This window comes from Olea europaea, unplaced genomic scaffold (genome assembly GCF_002742605.1).
Source record: "Olea europaea var. sylvestris unplaced genomic scaffold, O_europaea_v1 scaffold1454, whole genome shotgun sequence".
Taxonomy (NCBI): Eukaryota; Viridiplantae; Streptophyta; class Magnoliopsida; order Lamiales; family Oleaceae; genus Olea; species Olea europaea.
The window spans coordinates 169,196-189,846 of NW_019232087.1; the positions used below are offsets into that span (position 1 = coordinate 169,196).

At 34.3% G+C, this 20,651-nt stretch overlaps 3 protein-coding genes across 3 annotated transcripts in view; 2 read left to right on the forward strand and 1 right to left on the reverse strand.

The window, feature by feature from the left end:
• LOC111376122 overlaps nucleotides 1-6,652 on the forward strand; it is a 21,551-nt gene extending 14,899 nt beyond the window's left edge. Inside the window, exons 12-22 of the mRNA XM_022999050.1 lie at nucleotides 137-160; nucleotides 555-739; nucleotides 1,661-1,932; nucleotides 2,081-2,208; nucleotides 2,403-2,637; nucleotides 3,380-3,568; nucleotides 3,687-3,964; nucleotides 4,916-5,099; nucleotides 5,259-5,501; nucleotides 6,029-6,108; nucleotides 6,206-6,652. Coding sequence (XP_022854818.1) covers nucleotides 137-160; nucleotides 555-739; nucleotides 1,661-1,932; nucleotides 2,081-2,208; nucleotides 2,403-2,637; nucleotides 3,380-3,568; nucleotides 3,687-3,964; nucleotides 4,916-5,099; nucleotides 5,259-5,501; nucleotides 6,029-6,108; nucleotides 6,206-6,353 — 1,966 coding nt within the window. The 3' untranslated portion in view covers nucleotides 6,354-6,652. The remainder of the gene's footprint in view (nucleotides 1-136; nucleotides 161-554; nucleotides 740-1,660; nucleotides 1,933-2,080; nucleotides 2,209-2,402; nucleotides 2,638-3,379; nucleotides 3,569-3,686; nucleotides 3,965-4,915; nucleotides 5,100-5,258; nucleotides 5,502-6,028; nucleotides 6,109-6,205) is intronic.
• Nucleotides 6,653-6,745: 93 nt separating this feature from the next.
• On the reverse strand, nucleotides 6,746-9,563 carry LOC111376121 (glutamyl-tRNA(Gln) amidotransferase subunit C, chloroplastic/mitochondrial). Its single transcript, XM_022999049.1, has 5 exons — nucleotides 9,346-9,563; nucleotides 9,221-9,261; nucleotides 7,736-7,791; nucleotides 7,175-7,226; nucleotides 6,746-7,072 (listed from the first exon to the last, which is right to left on the reverse strand). The coding sequence occupies exons 1-5, from the start codon at nucleotides 9,523-9,525 to the stop codon at nucleotides 6,997-6,999; spliced, it is 405 nt and encodes a 134-aa protein (XP_022854817.1). The 5' UTR covers nucleotides 9,526-9,563; the 3' UTR covers nucleotides 6,746-6,996.
• Nucleotides 9,564-18,879: 9,316 nt separating this feature from the next.
• Nucleotides 18,880-20,651, forward strand: part of LOC111376115 (protein YIF1A-like) — a gene marked incomplete at its 3' end in the record, with an annotated part of 2,173 nt that continues 401 nt past the window's right edge. Inside the window, exons 1-3 of the mRNA XM_022999042.1 lie at nucleotides 18,880-19,611; nucleotides 19,809-19,907; nucleotides 20,018-20,169. Of these exons, the coding sequence (XP_022854810.1) occupies nucleotides 19,441-19,611; nucleotides 19,809-19,907; nucleotides 20,018-20,169 (422 nt within the window). The remainder of the gene's footprint in view (nucleotides 19,612-19,808; nucleotides 19,908-20,017; nucleotides 20,170-20,651) is intronic.

The window sequence follows — 20,651 nt, forward strand, 5'->3', positions numbered from 1 at the left end:
AATTTCAGGATTTGCATTTCTTTTATCTACAATCCCCACTTCACGGGAATGGATACAAGAATTATGCTAAATCATGTTGCATTAGCTTTCTATTTAATATTTTCTGGTTAAGCTTCTCCACTAACACTAGTTGTCTGGTTTACCATAGGGGTGGATTGGGTGGCGACTTTTGATCACCAATTAATTATGTTATTAAACTTTTCTGTTTACCTTTCCATCCTTTATACCTGTTTGAATATAATCTTAAATTCCTCATCTTAGATAATCAAATTTTGTTTTCTGATCTTTAATAAAATTTGACTTGTCTATTAGTAGGATGAGTAACGTAACTTTAGATAATTTCCCTGGAAGCACAGAATTTGAATGTTAGGAAAGTAAATAGGAACCGTCCCTACTGCAGAACTTCAGATGAACTTTGTCTCAGCAATGAGGTATTGAGACCTTTGAAAGAAATAAGAGGTGTTTATTGCTTAGATTTTGCAGTCACTTAGTTGTCTATGAGTACATGCATGCATTCCCTTTATCAATACACATATTTCTTGTCAGTGTTGAATAATCATTGCTGGAAACATACTTGGCTTTCAGTCTCTATGTGCTTTGATGTTAAATGTTTGTCATGAATTTCTGCAGGAATGTCCGCCTGGCACTTATAAAAATGTCACGGGTTCTGATAGATTCCTATGTTTTTCATGTCCAAGTTATGGGCTTCCCCATCGTGCTGTTTACATTTATGTCCGAGGTATCTCCTATGGAGTGGCTTATTTGCTTTCTACAGAGTTTTTCTTTGATGCAATTTCATTCTTAGAGACGCTAGTGTCATCTCTGATCTCTTTCTTTTCATTATGTTGTAATATGTTTACTATGTCAAATTGTACTATTTGATTATGGCTAGTTTCATAAAATCATTTTTAAAAGCTTAAAATGCATTTTTAGCAGTCCTAAGCATATTTATGAAAACTGACCGACCCAGATGTCGACCCAGAATGAGAAGTGAGTCAAGGGTCACCGGTTCAACCCCGGGTTGGCTATTGAACCGGCATGTCAATTTTGATTATAGACACACTTGATCATTTCTATCATACCATAGAAAAATAGCAAACTTACATACAATTTGAAAGAAACACAATTTCAATACTCAGATAATTATTAAAAATTCGTCAATTGAGTAAATGTAAATTTCAATACTCTTTAAACAATCTAAATTGTTTGAGATGCATTAAAATGTAAGAACACATTAACACACATTAGAGCACATCCATGATGGAGCCTCGGTCATAAATCCTTCAACCCTTTCACATTCTCTGTCATAGTGAAGTATTTATCTTCGATGCCCTCATCACCTAGATTTTCAGTTCTTTAAATTGTATTTTGTTATTGAGTTTTAGGTTAAAAACAAAATTGAACTGGTTCAACTAGTGTCGCTTAGGTTGACCGGTTTGTCATGGTCAATATTTTTTTATGGGTCAACACCTTGTTTGCTTAATTTAAAGTCTTGGAACTGTTTATTAACCGGGTCACCGGTTCATGGGTTAACCCAGCTTGTCCAGGTCGGTTTTTATAACACGTTCGCAAGTATTGGGGTCAGAACTTTCCTATTTCCATTTCATGCATGTAGAATCTCCTTTTAATTTTAGCTGATGTTTCTTTTTGTCCATGTCAGGCGGCGTTACTGAAGCACCTTGTCCTTACAAATGCATTTCTGAGAGATATCACATGCCACATTGTTATACAGCTCTTGAAGAGTTGATATACACATTTGGAGGGCCCTGGTTATTTGGTCTTCTGCTTTTAGGCCTCCTCATTTTGTTAGCATTAGTGCTGAGTGTTGCACGGATGAAATTCATTGGGGGTGATGAGTTACCAGGCCCTGCTCCTACTCAACAGGGTTCTCAAATAGATCACTCCTTTCCTTTCTTGGAATCACTTAATGAGGTATCTTCTGAAGAACCTTAAACATTTAATTTTGTTAATGTCATTAGTGATACATTTAGTGAGGGAGGAGGGACGCAATCAGTACATCTTCCTAGCGTGCCTAGTGGTGAATAAAAATAGAGAGTTTGATATCATGTCCAACTCTCAGGTTTTGGAGACTAACAGAGTTGAAGAATCCCAGAATCACGTGCATAGAATGTATTTTACTGGTCCAAATACATTTAGAGAACCTTGGCATCTTCCTCATACACCTCCTGAACAAGTAAAAGAAATTGTGTAAGTTCCCTCTCCTTTTTCCCCTTTGTAATTGCTAGTTATATATGTTGCCACTTTATGGTGATAAGTAATGTGCACTGGTATGCCACTCATCACAGAACAGTAAGCTTTGCCACCAATTTCTTTCCCATTGACACAAGGGTTGGAAACTATGTATCTTTGAACAAACGATCTAATATTTATTGAAATGGCAGATATGAGGGTGAATTTAATGCATTTGTGGATGAGATCAATGCTCTTGCTACATATCAGTGGTGGGAAGGATCGGTACACAGTATTCTTTGTATTATCGCCTACCCTCTTGCATGGTCATGGCAACAGTGGCGGCGGAGAATGAAATTACAACGAATTCGAGAATTTGTGAGATCAGAATATGACCATGCTTGCTTACGTTCTTGCCGTTCACGTGCGTTGTATGAAGGGCTGAAGGTTAGTTGTGCAGGGATTAAAATACAATGGCAACAAATATATGAATTGTGCATGCCTTCCTCTAGCTTCGGAGTAGCCAAATATTTTTAACCCAAAATCTCCAAACGATATTATGTTTCATTATATAGATAATATGTTCAAGAGTTCTTTTTTAGCTGGGGGCGTGGAGTGATGAGTTTGGATCAGTTTATCCTCTACCTTATTGATGTGCTTCCAAATTTACTATTCTAAGAGTATGTGGTTGAACTAGTCCCCTTGGTATATGCACCCAATTGTTGGCATTTCTTTTTGTTGCTTGGGTGGTGGTGGGGTTAAGAACAGAGCAAAGAGAAACATGGATATGAACCTGTTCTAGATACTTATTTGTATCTCCGGACATCCCATTTTCTTTATGATTAATATCTTCTCTAGAAGTGAAAAATAAAAAGCTGCTGCTTCGATGAATGGGCAATAGTGAAGAGCCAATACCGTGAGATCTGGTTCTTTTTTATTCTGTAAACTTGATATTTCTTGTGTTTCCTTCATAGCACACTAAGTTTCAGTTTAACAACCACATTAGTGTTACATGTTCTGTGTTTAAAATTTATTGATAGTTACTTCTTAACTTCTTCAATTTGTGCACCCCTCCCTCCCACCCTCAAAATCCATTAGTTAGAGGCTTAGAGCACTTGGGAAAAATATGATTCATGCGATAATTGATGCTTAAAATTTTTTAGCTCGGAATTGATATACGTGACTGTAGGTGGCTGCAACACCTGATCTAATGCTAGCATACATTGACTTTTTTCTTGGGGGTGATGAGATGAGAAATGATCTTCCTCCTGGTCTCCCCCAAAGATTTCCAATGTCTCTATTATTTGGAGGTGATGGAAGTTACATGACTCCTTTCTCACTTCAGAATGACAACATCATCACCAGTCTCATGAGTCAGGTTTGTCACTTAAACTGAAAAAAATTTGCCCAGGGAAGAATGATAATAAGAGAGAAACATTTTATGCTACATCAAAATAGAAATCAAGAAGTGAATTAACTCACACTTTTAATTTCAGTCTGTGCCACCCACCACATGGTATCGCTTTGTGGCTGGTTTGAACGTATACTTGCGCTTGGTACGCCGAGGTTGCCTCAGAGCAAAGTTTCGCGCTGTCCTCAAATGGCTTGAAACTTTTGCCAATCCTGCTTTAAGAATATATGGTATTCAAGTGGATCTTGCCTGGTTTCGAGCTACTACTGACGGTTATTGTCACTATGGACTTTGGGTATATGCTGTTGAAGACAGTATGGACCATGTACCATTAGAAGCACCTAGAAGTCAACAGCATTCACGGTATTGGTTTTTGACAATTTTATTACGTACATAATTAGTCAGATACGAGCACGCACACGTTTGCACGTGACCACTAATTAGTTATGAAGTACATAGACGTACAGATGTATGTCTGCTTTTGGAAGACTTCAATCCTTTTTTTTGTTTTTTCCAAATGAAACTGCTCAATCTTATATTAAGTAATGTCTCCGAAACACTGCTGGCACAATAAAATGTGGAATACAATGAGTTGAACTATAAGAAAAGCGAACCAATGAAACATAGGATGCCAGCTTGTGGGCCACCTATTCCTCTCATGAGGAATATTGCGACAAGGGCCATCACCAATATCCTGTAACAAGATAATTCTATCACAAGGAAGGGAGATAAAAAACTACATTTTTGTTTTGTTTATTATTTTGCCATAACATTATTATGTGTTCTGTAATCTGTACTAATTTAAGGTTTTTTAGCCACCCTTGTGGCTAGGATGGGGTGTGATTGGTTGCCTTTGTAAATTGGGGTGCTGAACTTGAGTAAATACTGATTTTGCAAATATTTGCAACTTTCTAGTTAAGCTGAATTGATTGTTTTATTTTGGAAGTTTAAGCAATTTAGCATTCATCTCCAACTAAGCTGTACATGTCCTGGATAAATCCATCTTCATCGTCTTGAACTGTTGTCCTCACAAAAAATTGTTTTCTGTGCATTTCATATCACACATTTTGATGATTGTAATCATTTTTCCCTTTCTTGCCAATGATATTTTAATATTCTTTTCATTCGTTGAGTTTATCTTTTGGAGGGACAGTTTGGGGGAGATGGCCAACTATTATTAGTTTAGCAGTATTCGATGTTGTGACTTTCCTGTTTTGCTGTCACTTATCTGGACAATAAGGTTGGAAATTGATTCTAAATATCTATGCATTTCGATCTTATTTCTTGATTTTTGTTTCCTTTTAACTTCCGCAGTGGTATATATACTGGAGAGGTGATATATTTAAGTCGCAGTCAGAGAAGCACCGGGGGTAACTTAAGGCGGAAGATTTATGGTGGGGTTTTAGATATTAACAGTTTGAAGATGCTTAAGGAAAAAAGAGATATACTTTTTGCGCTCTCTTTTCTAATTCATAACACCAAACCTGTTGGCCACCAGGTATGCCTCTCTCTCTCTCTCTCTCTCTCTCTCTCTCTCTTAAAAAGAAGAAAAAAGACCTGATTGGCTGGCGGTGTGGGACATGGTGCATTCTACATAGCCATTCTGGGTATTAGTTAATTTTCCCTTCCTAAACTTTCCGTACATCATATGCTGCAGGATCTTGTCGGTTTGGTCATCTCTATACTGCTTTTAGGGGATTTTAGCTTAGTATTGCTCACATTACTCCAGCTGTTTTCACTTTCCCTGGTGGATGTCTTTCTTGTTTTGTTCATTTTACCTCTTGGGATTTTGCTTCCGTTCCCTGCTGGAATCAATGCCTTATTCAGTCATGGACCTAGGCGATCAGCAGGTCTTGCACGTGTATATGCTTTGTGGAACATCACATCTTTTGTAAATATTGTAAGTCTATCATTCACATATGTGGTATGATCATACTTTCACTGGATAATTTTTTGGTTTTCTTTTTAGTGGTTATTTTTCTTTAAAGATATCTTGGTCATATCTAGGAGCTTGTTTGGGGGAGATTTTTTCAAAAATCATTTTCTCCAAACTCATTCTCATCCTCACGTTCTCCAAAAATAATCATTTTTCACATGGCCCAATAACTTTTCCTTATTTGTTAGCCACCCATTCTCCCAAAAAAAAAAAAAAAAATTTACAAAATATTTCCCCCAAGAAAAATATTTTTGAACCACGCTAACATTCCTGTCAAATAGTATTCAATTTCTTCTGAAATGTTTCATTTTTTTATTTCTCCTTTTCTTATTTTGTTCTTATAGATTGTGTTTCTCTTTTCATCAATCATCTATGCACATTCCACTTGTTTTGAGGCCTCTTGATGGGAAAGATTTGATTTTTCAAGGCATAGATTTCAATCTAATCCGCCTTGCATTCCAAATTTACTCGGTTTTATTGGCATACTGCAGGGTGTTGCATTTCTTTGTGGATATGTTCACTACAGCACGCAGTCAAGGAAGAAAATTCCATACATTCAGCCATGGAATATGTGAGACAAATTACAAAACTTTCATAATAAATTCATTTTTGGCTATTTATATTAACGTGCTATTTTTCTTGTGCTTCCCCTACGATTTCTGATGCAGGGATGAAAGTGAGTGGTGGATTTTTCCTCTTGGACTGGTTTTATGTAAATGCATCCAATCGAAGCTCGTTAATTGGCACATCGCAAATTTAGAGATTCAAGATCGTTCCTTGTATGTTAATGACTTCGAGCTGTTCTGGCAATCGTGATATATATTACGAAGAAATTTCTTACACACTAACGCCCATATTTTTTGTCACGGGTTGTCTTAAAATGTTTATCTACTATAGCCCTTTAGAGTAAGAGTGATTGCCACGCTAGTAGAAAGTAGTTTACTTTAATGTGAAGGGAAAAGTGATAGAGGTATTCATTATTAAATCCTACTTTTGTGCAAGTTACTAGACTTCCTGGCATGTAAATATAAGCAAGATGGCATATTCCAGGGTGAAAGAATCCATGTAATTTTGTATTTTTGCCCCCATTTTCCTATCTACTTAATTTTGCCTCATAATTAGTCTATACTACATTGAATTTCATGATATTGAGGTGAATTTTGATGGGCAGATCTTACCTTTCAATTGCAGAATCGGCCCTCAACAACTAAAATCACATAAACTTCAATAAAATTGTTGTGTAGACATGTTCGATTTTATAAGCAGTATTAGACACAATTAAGAAAGAAAAAAGGTTAAAAAATCTAGTCTGATATACCGTTAAATGCTATCCAATACTGTACGCAAAACATGACCTACAATTTTGAGGAACAAGAACACGGTACAATGCTGATACAACTTTCAATTTAAAGGTCACTAATATATTGGAGGTTAATTAAAGAAAGTCAACAAAAATGAATTACTCCTTGTTCAAGACTTTTGGAACTTTGATATAAGAATCTTCATAGCATGGCACAGCAGCTACTATGGCATCCCTGTAGAGAATTAAAGTTAATTTAGATAAATTGAATCATGATTTAGGTCATCAGATACTAAGATCCGAACTTGCAATAGAGGCTGTGAGTGGAAGAAAATACCTATTCTCAAATATCTCAGGCGAATCATAGCGCAAAGTTTCTTCTTCATTATCTGTAAATGCAAGAAAGGGTTTTTTATACGGTAATTCAACGTTAAGTGTTTTGGTTGGCAGGTCAAAGGAAAATGACACTGTTACAGCACAACCATATAAAAGCACACTGAAACCCAGTATTTAGTTTCAATTTACACAATATTGGACACAACGCTATGTACTATGGTGAACTATATTTTCTTCTTTAATCATATATATTACAGTCAAGTCTACCACATAAAACAAGCCAATTTATAACAAACAATATTTTACAGTATTTTCGATCAAGCTCAACGACAGAAGTTCAAGTAGGCAATACCTAAACGCAAACGAATTACTGCAAATAAAGGGCCAAAGGAAATGCAGAGATAGAATAAGAAATCGAAATCTCATTTTCTGATCTCTCAGTACATAGATCAAACACTGCCATTTCTTTGGAGTTAGATGAACTAAACAGAAATTTTATAGATTAAAAAGAAAAAAAAAAATCCATAACTAAATAAAAATACAACTTTAGTGTCTCAAGAACCTGCTCTTATGGCTGGCTCAACATTCTGAAGATCAACAGCTTGAAGTTGCCCAAACCTATTTCATGAACACAACGATGTGAGAATCCAAATACTACTACTGTCATATTATGAAATGTGCCCAAGGATCATTAAAAGTAAAACCTCTGAAGAATAGAGTATGCTAAAAAAATAATAATAGTAATAATAATAAAAATAAATAAATAAATTTGTAGCAAATCAGAAGCAGGTGTAAAGTAAGTCCAACTGAAACTAAAATTGAGATCACTTAATGCTAGCAGACACCCTCAAATAACTGAAGATTTCTTTTGTTCCAATAATTTGTTATCAACAGCAAAAACTAAGCCTTAATCCTAATAAGCGAGCATTGGCTACATGAATTCTTTTTTGCCATTTCATTCTGTTCATTGCAGATATAAATCAACAAGATATTCTATTCCCATAAAAAAAAGTTCAATCGTTTCCTTTGGGAACTGTTACCCAGTTCAAATGCACAATAAGATATGAATCTCTAAGCTTCAACGTTATTTTCATGCTTACATAGAAAACTAGGTCATTAATCATATATAATGGCCTGATAAAACTAGAAGCAAATAAATCAGAAATGCTAAAGGACACATCAAGCTACAAAATCATTCGTCACAGGATTCAAATGTTGCTCTCAAAGATTGATCAATGGCCTCGTGATTGACATCTAAGGAGGCCTTTGAATTGGTATTGTGATATAGATCGTGCCAGTACGCAGTCCTCTCCAAATTTAAATACCTGTCCAAAGCTGATAGTCCATCAAAAAGAACCTTGATGCTGATGTTTACTATCTTAAATCACAAATTCTTCACATTTTCTCAATCAGTTAACATTTAGGTTCAGAAGTCAGACAGTGAACTGAGACATCCTCTATTTTTTTAACTTTAACCTTACTGAAAAAGATCGCAACCAATTTTATAACATTGACCTTAACATCTTTTTTGTTGTTACAAGTCCACGAGAAAGAATTTTCATAAATCTCCATTCCACATAACTAATAACTAAAATATAAATGCTGTTTCTCCAAATAATTACACTACAAAGTAAAAAATGCCCTACAGAAAGTAAATAAATAACATATTTATGAATTTGAACTAATAAAGTCATATTTATCAAAATATACAGAATCATTTCCATGCTAAAGGTCTACAACTCATTTTGGATAAATTCTCATTACAACTTTCTATTAATTTCCCCCTTTCTTGCTCTAATCCTGTATCCATTCAAAAACCTCATCCAGAAACTTGAATAGAGATCCTGTGCAGTTTCCTCCACCCATATATATATATATGAAATGCACAATCAATGAGATATAAATTACTACCTCTGCACTGCCAAATACATTGTTGGTTCTATGACTCTGAATTGCAAATTTTAACCTCAAATTTAGAAAATTATCACTGTTAATTAGAAACATTAAAATTTGTAAATGCCCGAGCAGGTACATAGAGAAAGAGTACCAGTCTATCACTTGTTGAATTTTAGGAGCAAATTCTTCAACCTACATGAATAAAACAAAAACTAAGAATCAAAAAATTATAAGCTACAAGTAAATTGACAAAATGAAATTTATGGGTGTGATTACTTCATGTGGAGCGAGGGAAATACGAGCTGTTTCGGCCAAACGTTGAACATCAGGAGGCTCAAGACTCGATTTTACTGCATAATTTCGATTATTTTGCTTTAAAACAAGCGCCTTTTTTGGGTTGAAGCTGAATTGCAGCGGTGTGGCTCTCACAAGGAGCAAAGCAGCTCTGATTGCCATTGTTATGAATTTGATTTAATGATAATTTGACGTTTTATTCGTGTTATATGCCCATATGGCTGGCTGGGCTAAAGCTAGGGTGGCTCCGGACCGCCGGACTGTAAAAGCTAAGTCAATGGGTGGCGCCCAGACCTTCTATTCACTGGGCCCAGCTTAGCAGCCAATCCACTTTTGTTGGACTAGGCCCGTGGATCTGGGCCCATCGGAACCAAGGGCCTGTATTAAATATGGGAAAATTACCAATAATCCTTCATCTCTAGTTTATATTTCAAAAATAGGAGAAATTAATTTTAGTTTCACTAATCAGGTGATAAATAAGATTAATTAAAATTATAAAATTAAATTAATATACCTATCTACCCCACTCGACTACACCCACGCCTTTAATCATTTCCCCCTTCCATCTCTACAAAAACCCTTATCTCTATTATCCCTTCTTTCTCTACACTCTCTTTCGATGGCATCTCTCACTCTCTTCCGACAGCTTATTCCCCAGCGCCACTGCCATAGTTAGAGCTGGAATTTTTTATAAAAGAACGAGGAGTCGGGATTTTGGGAGCCATCATCTTCGGCCAGTGGAAGATCCAAAACTAAGTCTGCGATCGGATTTTTAGTTCCGACAAGTGGTCTATGTGTTTCATATTGACTTCGGTCTCCAGCCCGTAGAAGATTCAACACTGATAATTTGATCGCAGACTCACCAATAGAGGCGATGGCTGCTGCAGTCGGCTCTACTTGCGTCACCATCGCGCTTCGTCACCGTGAACGGACTGACTCACTACTACGTGCAGCTCTCTCCCCCTCCTTGCACTCCCATTCTCCATTTTTCTAACCATCAACGATGCATCTCCATTCACTCTAGTGGTCCTTTTCCTAGTCATAGGTGGTTATGTTTGTGGTGGTGGTAGTTGTGGTTGTGTGAGATAATGATGCTATGTGAGATTCAGATTGTGCAAGTGGTCCTTTACTCTAGTCATAGGTGGTTATGTTTGTGGTGTTGGTTGTGGTTGTTAGGTGGTGGTGGTTGTGGTTGTGTGAGATTCTAACGCTGTGTGAGATTCAGATTGTGCAAGTGGTAAAGTGATAGTGTTGGGCACAAGTGGCGATGCTGTTAGGTTGTGTTGGTGGTGTGGTACGATACGGTGCGATGCCAATGGTTTCGTAGCTAGTAGTACATGTACGTTTGGTTGTCGGTGTTGGGAATAGTGGTGAGTGATCAAATCTATCTTCATTATGACTGTCTGTGACTAGATTTCTGTTAATTGTGACCGTATGTGACTTGATTACATATAGACACAAATTATACTAACATGATCACAGACAGTCACACCGATGACAAATTTAGCCATGAACACATAAGATCATAGTTCATAGTTACGGATCACAATTCGCCAATAAAGTCACAATTCACTAGTCGCATGTTTGAGTTCAAAAGTCACACTCATTTCATATAAGTCGCAAATCAATATAAATGGGTCACATATCAATATTAACAAGTCACATGTCGTTTTGTAGAAGTTACAGATCAAATTTATAGATCACATTTTATATTACGAGTCACGGGTTGAAAATCATATTTTGTGTGTCACAATGAACACGGGTGACCAGATTTGTGTTAACTGTGACTGTATGTGACTTAGTCACATATGGTCACAAATTAAACTAACATGGTCACAGACAAGCACAGTGAAGACAAATTTGGTCGTGAACACATAAGGTCACAGTTCATATGTTACAGATCATAATTCGTCGTTCTGGTTACAGGTTTGAGTTCATAATTCAGTCATTTCATATAAGTCAAATCAATATAAACAGGTCACGGATCAATATTAACACGTCACATGTAGGTCACATTTTATGTTACTAGCCACAGCCTAATTAGGTCACAGATTCAATAGACCTGGTCACAAATCACAATTTGCATAGGTCACAGATCTAATGGAACTAATCACAAGTCAATGCCAAAAAAGAAGAGAAAATGAAAAAAAGGTAGGCTGTTGGAGAAGTGAGCGGTCACCAGAATAGTCACCGGAACGGTCGTTGTCGGGGAGGTCGCCGAAATATTCATCGAAGAGGCTGTCGGAATTGTCGTCGGAGCGATCGTTGGAGGTGGGGGTGTGGGTCGTCGGGATTGTTCGCCGGAGTCGGAGCAGTCATCGGAAAAGTTGCCAGAGGTGGAGTGGGGGTCGCCGGAGCAGTCGCCGGAGGTGGGGTGGGGTGGAGAGAATGAATGTTTTGAATTTAAAATTTGGTGTGATGGGTGTGGTGGGTTGGAAGCGGGTGGGATAAGTAGATTAATTATATTATATTATAATTAAATATTTATTAAATTTAATTACCATCTGATTTTTGAAAAGTTTTAAAAGGTTTGTTAGTTTTGAAATGTGCTTTTTAAATGAAGGAATTATGTGGTGTTCCCATTAAATATTATAATTAAAAATATCTAAAAGGAATAAAATATTTTGTATTGTTATAAAATAATGAGATAATTATTTGGTACTATATATATAAGTTTTATCTAGTTTAGAATGTCTATTTTATTTCAATTATAACTCTTATTTTGGACCCTATAAATATAGGGCATTAATTCTTAATAATACATAATTGAGTTTTGACTCTCTATTTCTTCTCTCTCTCTCTCTCTCTCTCTCTCTCTTTTTTATTATAATACGTTATCAGCACGATCTCATTACATGAAACTTGCCTCGACAAATAATTATTTTCTCTGATTCTCGATCAAGTCTCTTTGTTTTCTCTCTAGTATATTCATACATGCATCTCGAAAAAAGAAAAAGAAAAAAAAGGGCATTGAAAGTTGGTGAATTGACTGCCATGTGCATATATTGTATTCAAGTTTCGTGACTAGACTTTTGCTCCCAGGTCATCCAATTTATAGAGGAGTTTTTCGGGAATAAAAGAGGTATTTTGAACAAAGATGTTGAAATATATCGCCTTTAAACGTCCTGAAACTTTCTTGCTAGGTTCAATGCAATAGTCAAATCAAAAATTAATATTCGTGCAACAGGTAATTGATTCCATAATTTTTGTTCCATTAAAAAAAAAAAAAACTTGCTCATTATTTTTTCGTCAAAAAATTGCACATGATGTATTTAATTGTTTGTTTCTTGTTTATCGTTCGATTAATTATCACATTCATGTTTTTTTTCTAAATACATATTCTAGTTTATAAATTTAGTACTCTGATATCTCTCTATTACAAATAATCTGTTGGTGCTTCTAAAGTAGCACAACACTATTAATATTTTTAAAAGAATATAATTGCTTTGCATTTTATTAGAAAACATGTTTATGAAGAGTTCGTGTTTTTAAATAATATTCGTTGTTGCTCCTAAAATAGTACAACATTATTAATATTTCATAAGAATATTATTTGCCTCCGAAGAGCATGAATTATAATTTTTAATATTCCAGAAAAATATTGACATATTGTTCATGAAAAACATGAATTATAATTTTTAATATTTATATAAAAATATCGATTTATTGCTTTTGAAGAAGTTATTGCTATTGAACAAATAATAGTAAAATATAAAGTACTATTGAATAAGTACAACTCTGCAAATATTAATATTTGTCTAAAAAATATACTCATGAAGAGTTAATGTTTTTAAACAATAATTTATTAATGCTCCTAATGTTGCACAATATTGTTAATATACTAAAATCAATATTATTGCTCCTGGAGTAGTACATTTTTATTAACAGATATTTTAGTTTGACTTACTCCTAAAGAGCATAATTAAATACGATCTAACATAAATTATATTTTTACTCCTAAAGAGTACATTTTTATACAATATATTATTTCAAATAATAATATGTCATTGCTTCTGAAGAGCATGACACAACGATTCCAATATTTCAGAACAATATTAATATTACTGTTAAAGAAGCGATAATAAAATACAACGTACTCTTGAAAGAACAGATGTTTTGAAAAATATATCATGTGTTATTTATAAATTTGTGTTTATCCCCGAAAGAAATCATACGACTTGTGTCATGTGATTATTATATAATCATATAATATTTAATCATATTTTCCGAAATTAAATTACTAAATTATATCTCATAATAAACTAGAAGTTTAATTTGATTGACACGACTAGTTGGATCATCACTTGATTAATAATTACGTTAAATTTAAAAAATTTAAATGGATATTCAATGAAGAAACAAAAGATTCTTCAATTCGATGAAATCCTATATATATTTTGTTTTCTTTATCAAAAATTTATCATTAAATATCACTAGCTAAAATATGGACTGAATTTCCTAATTTCTGAAAATTGATTAGGGTGATAAATGGGACCAAATCACCCTCCACGTTGATCATCTAAATATTATCTGTATCTAATAGATTTGATACATATACTAGATGATTGCATGGTATTCACAACCTCAAGTTTGTGAAATTGCTGTTCAAATTTTAAATTATGACCACAATTTTCAGACTGTATAATCAATACCATGTCTTGTTAATGCTAGCGGACATAAATCTTAATGTTTTAATAAGTATCAATTGGGATGTCGATAAATTGTTTAACAAATAATGGTTTAACACTATTATTTGTTAACTTCCTCCAATTAATTTGTTGAGAACAAAGTATTTTCTATTTTTATTTAGGGAATTCTATTATGTATCATGTCAATATTATATTTCTCCTATTATAATTGGCTTCCTATTATAATTGGCTTATAGTAAGAGTCTAATTTTTTCATCTAATTATTTGGATAGCGCAGTATATGCAAATTTGAGCCACCACAATGCACTGAGATTGAAAAGTAAAGAATGTTGAGAATAAATACGTAGTTTTAAGCCTTATCTCAAATGGATGATATTTGATAATGCAATTTACTGATTGTTAATTCGATTGAACAATTCTCTCAGCATTAGAGGGTGAATTAAGAAGCTGAAAATAATGTATAAATGTATCATCATCTAAATCCTCGTAAAATATCATTCGAATCAAAAGTTCGAATGATAATTTATTTACAAGCATTTACTGACCAAAGAGATAAACAATATCTCACGCACCAATTTTAAATGCTCCAATACTAATTGATGTTCTAGGAGGACAATTTGATAGCATTATATTTAATATATCTATGGCAAGCCTGAAGCATAATGGTATACGATTCTAATAGAAAAATCTTCAAATGAAAATGGAGCAATTAATTGATGCGAACCCCGTAACAACTTAGACTACGAAACACACAACTAGATTGATGCGAAATTCAAGAACACCAATTGATAACCGGTTTGAATTTGAACTCAACAAAATGAAACAAAGAACCCAAAGATAACGGTGATACATTGGACCCCTTGCTTACATATTGAAGAACCCACGATCCGATGTTGAACGCCACGAGGAGTTATCCTTGATAAGTTCTAAATTATTGTTCAAACAAGAACAAATTGGAAAAAAGCAAAAACCTCTCTTGAATTCAATAATAATTGCCCAAAAAAAAAGTCCTTTACAATGTAACGGAGAGAGTATTTATACTAAAACTAAAAACCTAGCTAAAATCGTGCAAAATCATTAAAATATGGAAAGAAATCTAATTGATATCAAATTCTAACAAATTAAGGAAATTCGCGAAAAAAGAAAAATTCTACTTGATTTTTGTACCATGCGGCCGCAGGTACATTTCCATGCGGTCGCATGAAAGAAATTGTCGCCCCTCGAGCCACTTTAAAACCATGTGGCCGTATGGTTGTTACTTTGACCTCCGTTTTCGTCCGTTTGTATCGAGTTGATCCACTTTGATTCGACTCTCGACCCGAACACGAAACTTGTCCCATTTTGAGTCCCGAACATCGTCCCATCAATGGTTTCTTGAACGAGCAATCTCATCGCTTGTTTCACTTGCTTTGCTCTCGATCGTGTCATCGGTCCGCTTTCGATAATCAACGGGTCTCGACTCGAACTTGCCTTCTTCAAGCTTGATTCTTGGATCACATCATAGCTGAGATGGTCCCAATTGAGGAGGCATATACTTTTGATGAATATTTAAACATAACAAATTATAAAAGCCCATAAGAGGTTCATGTACCTGATATGTTGAAAGATGAGGCATCTCAATAAATTATGTCATTATGAAAAAAGAAATAAAATCAAAAGAAAGTTGTCAACAATAATTTTACACACGATGTACTACTTTATATTATGAATAGAGAGGAATTGAATAAAATCGAAGTAATGATTGGCCAAATAAAATGGATGCGATCCTAGCAAAATTAAATTTACTATAGAAGCCTAAAATTTCTGGATCTACAGTCCGAGCATCAAAATGATCATATTTATGTGAAATGAAAATGAAAAAATAAAGCCATAATATGAAATATACAGCTTTTTACATAATAAATGTCCCAAAACTTGTTTAAATAGATAAGTTATCATGTGGTGATATAATCACATGTCTCTACCTTGTTAGAGTGACAATGTTTAAAATTTGATATGCATATAATAAATGTGATTATAGTCAATTTATCTTACATACAGATTTAATACTATTTTTGAAGGATTTAATAAGCTCGACGCATAATTCAAGTGAACTTATCATGAAGGAAAGTAAATACGCGTTGTAATCTATTTTCTTTGACCAATATTTTGTCCCATTAGATTTTCATGACAAGATTTTTAATGAGACAACTTTTATAGCGTATTTAAAATAATAATATATTATTTTCCTTTATTAGGATTTTTCCTAATAAGGTTTTAATGATGCGTATTCTTGTGTAATAAACGTCTTTAACCTACAAGGCATTAATCCTAAAAAAAGTGTACTCTTGTATGTATTAAACTCTTGAAGAGATCAACAAGAGTTATTTTCGAATCATCATATTACTATAGTTATTAAAGGATGATAAATTTCTCGTATGAACACTGTGTTATTTGAAGACAATGCAAAATAACACGAGACACTTCATCAGAAATTGTAATATTGAAGGCATTGATGTACGAGATATAGATAGCTTGATACAAGAATTGAAATCATGGGGAGTAGTCGTACTATTTTTTCTTCAATCAAATTTTATCCCACTGAATTTTATTGACAACGTTTTAACGAGGCGCTTGTTGTTAGTCCAAATTATTTCTCTTCTTCATTTGTTGGCATTTTTGTCCCATCGAATTTTTTTGTCAAACATAGTTTCAATGAGATAGTTATTGTATAAATATTCATCAAAGTGAGAGTATTGTAAAATAATGAAATTATTATTGATGATTATTTAATAATATCATGATACATATATAAGTCGTATCTAGTTTAGAAGATCAATTTCATTCCAATGGTAACTCTTATTTTGGACCCTATAAATACAGGGTATTGATTCTTAATAATATATAAACTGATGTTTTATTCTCTATTTCTTCTCCCATTTTCTTTCTTCCTTTTAGTCTTTGTTTGGCCCCCCATTCTCTTTCTCATTTTTTTCTCTCTTATTTTCAACCACAAAAATTTTCATAAAATAATATTAAACGCAAATATAAAAAAATTTCATTCTTTTTCAACTACATATTTAAAAAAAGTACTATTCCAACCATTAAAATTTGAAAAGAATGTGGGCCAAACTGGGGCTTAGTTTTATAACATGTATCTATTTCTTTAAGAAATTTTAATGATTATTTTAAGTGTTACTTACATTCATTTCCCTCAGTTTTATTTTACTATTCTAATTTCTCCTGCATTTATACTCCAGCATTTTTTTTTTCCAAAATTTACTGTAAAAGAAAAAAAAAGGAAAAAAAGCATGACAGCCGACTTAACTCAACTCAACCCTATATGAGCAAGTCTGCCCCCTCGATCGACGGAGACTCGACCATTTTCACCCCTTATTAAAAAAAAAAAAGGTTGAACCCTAACCTTGAGGGTCCCCACTGTCCCGCCCCTAGAGTTTTGTGAGGGAGGTAAATCACGGGATGTGCCCCAACAGGTCAGGGAATAAGAGCTGTCTGTACACTGCACGTACAAGGAGTCCAATTTCATGTCTCAGGAATCGAACACCCACACTGGGATTGCCAACAAAGTGTGAGATAACCTCACTCCTGTCCTTTGTACCACTGAACTATGCCCGGGGGTATTTTTACCCCTTATTAAACCTTATATAAAGGGCTGTTGCAGTAAATATGATAAATGTTGAGAATAAAAGTGCAAAAGAAATAAAAATGAAATTTGTTGCGGTGGACAGGGCAGCCAATTGAAAATTAGTAAAAATTACATGAATGGAAAAAGAGTAATTACAAAATCACACAGCACATGCAATGCAATGCAATGCAGCAACGCGCTCGAGTTTAACATAAATAAATAAAAAAACGAATCGAGTCTCAACTCTACCCAAAGACAATTTCTAGACAGATCTCTCGATTTCTTAGTCTACAAGCACTGTCGTGGTATGCATTTCAAATCTGAATGTTAAAATTGGTGTATTTTGAATAATTAGTTTTACTAATGCCCTTTTTCCATATAGGATTCAAAGTAGAGTAATTTTTCGAGAATAATATTTGTTTTATGTACCATTTAAAGATTTCTTCAGTTGTTCGTGCTAGGTTTTACTAGTAATAGGGTGAAAAAAAATTTGAGTAATCGCATTCAGATTTGAAATTTGCAGATTGTTGTGGGCACAGATCGAATTTTTGAAGTTAGCGTGGTGTGGAGATTGGTGGACGCGGTTTTATTTTTTCAGATAAGGGGGGAACTTAAATCTTGTATTTTGGAATTTTAATCTTTCGCAATTGCTTTGAATATTCCTGAAATGTATCGTTGGGTGTAAATTGTTTGGGAATTATATAATTTAATCACGATTTAATCTGACTTTTCATGTATAAGCACTCAAAATCGTCCCTTTTTAGTGGTCAAATCGTGATTATGTAATACTTCTGGCATCATATTTCTGATGTTTGCATCTGAATATCTCTTAGAGAAATATTTTTGAGTTCTATGTATTTAATACAATTCGTGTTCAAGATTTTATGTTCGGTTGTTCCCCTTAGATTGCAATAAATTTTGGCTGAAAGTTTCTGCAATCTCAGTCCAGTGTATTAGGTTAGAACCTTCTCCTTCAAGGTTGATGGCTTAATTGCCTATAAGAAACAGTTTCAAACGTGTCACTGAGAGTTCCCAATAGTTGGACATTATTCCAATAGATATATAGCATTGGCTCTTGGAGATTTTGAGGTTTTTTGATACTCCGAAGGTGAAGGAAAAAATTGGGTGTATCAGTTCCTAATTGGCTGAGTTGGCTTAAATCCGTGGATTGCTCACAACACGTAGTGCTATAATTTATTTATTTTTAATTATTATTATTATTACTGACTGTTCAGAATACTGTTTTCATTCCAATGTGCTGTGATTTGGATAAATGGTCACAAAACCATAAGATTGCATTTGGGTGGTTTTAGGTATAGAGATTTTTGGACATTAGAGATGATGCCTATATAAAGGCACTGGTTTTATAATTCAATGGTTTCAAAGTCGATATAAAATCCATGTATATTCTAAAAGGGAAATAAAATCGGTTCTACATCGATTTCATTTAAAACTGATTTTAAGATACATGAAAATATAGGCCATAAAGTTCTCGGCTTGATCTAGGATCAAAAATCTTCTGGAATCAAAATCTTCAGGGATGGATATCATAGATTTTAGCCTGTAGTCCTGAATCAGAATTTCTTCCAACCTCAAGTTTTCAAGCTCTGTCTTAATTCTTAAAGTCAGTCTTTGGTTATTTGACTGCCAAAAGTTTGACTAGTGTTTTTTCCTTGGTGGACTTGATAAATGTGAAGAATACGAACACCTGGAACATGAATATGAACACCAAATTATATATGTACATTTTAATGTGATCTTCTTTGGTTGAGCATTTAAACTAGTGGATGTTCAATTGCAGAAATGTATGATAATATAGGAGCACAGCCACGGGTACCATTACCACCTATCTATGCACAGCCAAGTCCTTTTGGCAATTCTTTGTACGGTGCTGGTTCAGGATTCATTAGAGGTGGACTAGGTGCTTATGGAGAGAGAATTTTAGGATCCAGCTCTGAATATGTGCAAAGCAATGTAAGTAACTTACATGTAATTTAATGAGACATTGGGCTTTACTCTTTATATGCTTTGAAGGGCGTTAGGTAGTTTTAGTCTATCAATCATTTTAGTGCTGGATTCTGATAATTGAGATTTGGCTTTGTTATTATCTATACAACATGGTGAAAGAGCCTCGATTATAATTTTTTTCTGAACTTGCTTTGCACAAACAGATTAGCAGGTACTTCTCTGACCCTCAATACTATTTCCAAGTCAATGATCAATATGTAAGGAACAAATTGAAGGTTGTTCTCTTCCCATTTCTGCACAGAGTAAGAATTTTTTCCTCTTGCTATCTTCCAGTTGTTCCCTATAAATTCTACTTCTGTATGGCACCACATTCTTTCAGAAGTAGTTCTCTAACTCTCCTATTTTCCTTTAGGGCCATTGGACGAGAATCACAGAGCCAGTGGGTGGCAGGCATTCCTACAAACCCCCCATTTACGATATTAATGCACCAGACTTGTATATTCCACTCATGGCATTTGGTACCTATGTTGTTCTTGCCGGCTTAACACTGGGTTTGAATGGAAAGTAAGTTTGTGGAACCAATCTTGTATTTGTTTGAGCGTTCTTTTAGCTTGTAATTGGTTGCCTCTAAAGCTTTTTTGCTTGGGGTTTTTGCCTTTTTGGAACATATGAATGGCACTCTATAGAATTAAATTATTTTCGGCTGTGAATATTCATTTTCCCATTTCTATTTAATTGTAATTATATCATCAACTTGCCCCTCAAATTTAGATTGGATCCAACTTTTTCCTTGGAGGGTTGCATAAATAGATGGAGAGGTACTTGAACCAATGATCTTTGCCTGCTGATAGTTGATACGTGTTAACCACCTTAAAAGTTTAAGCTGTTTTGTCAGTAAGCTGTCAGTTAATGATGGGTCATCTGTGGTTTCGTTCTCTCTTTTTCTTGTTCATCATTGGATAAGTTCCTTTTATTTTGCCATCATGCAAAATCGATGATGATGTTTAAGTTCACGAAACTACTAGAGAATGTTTTACGGCACGATA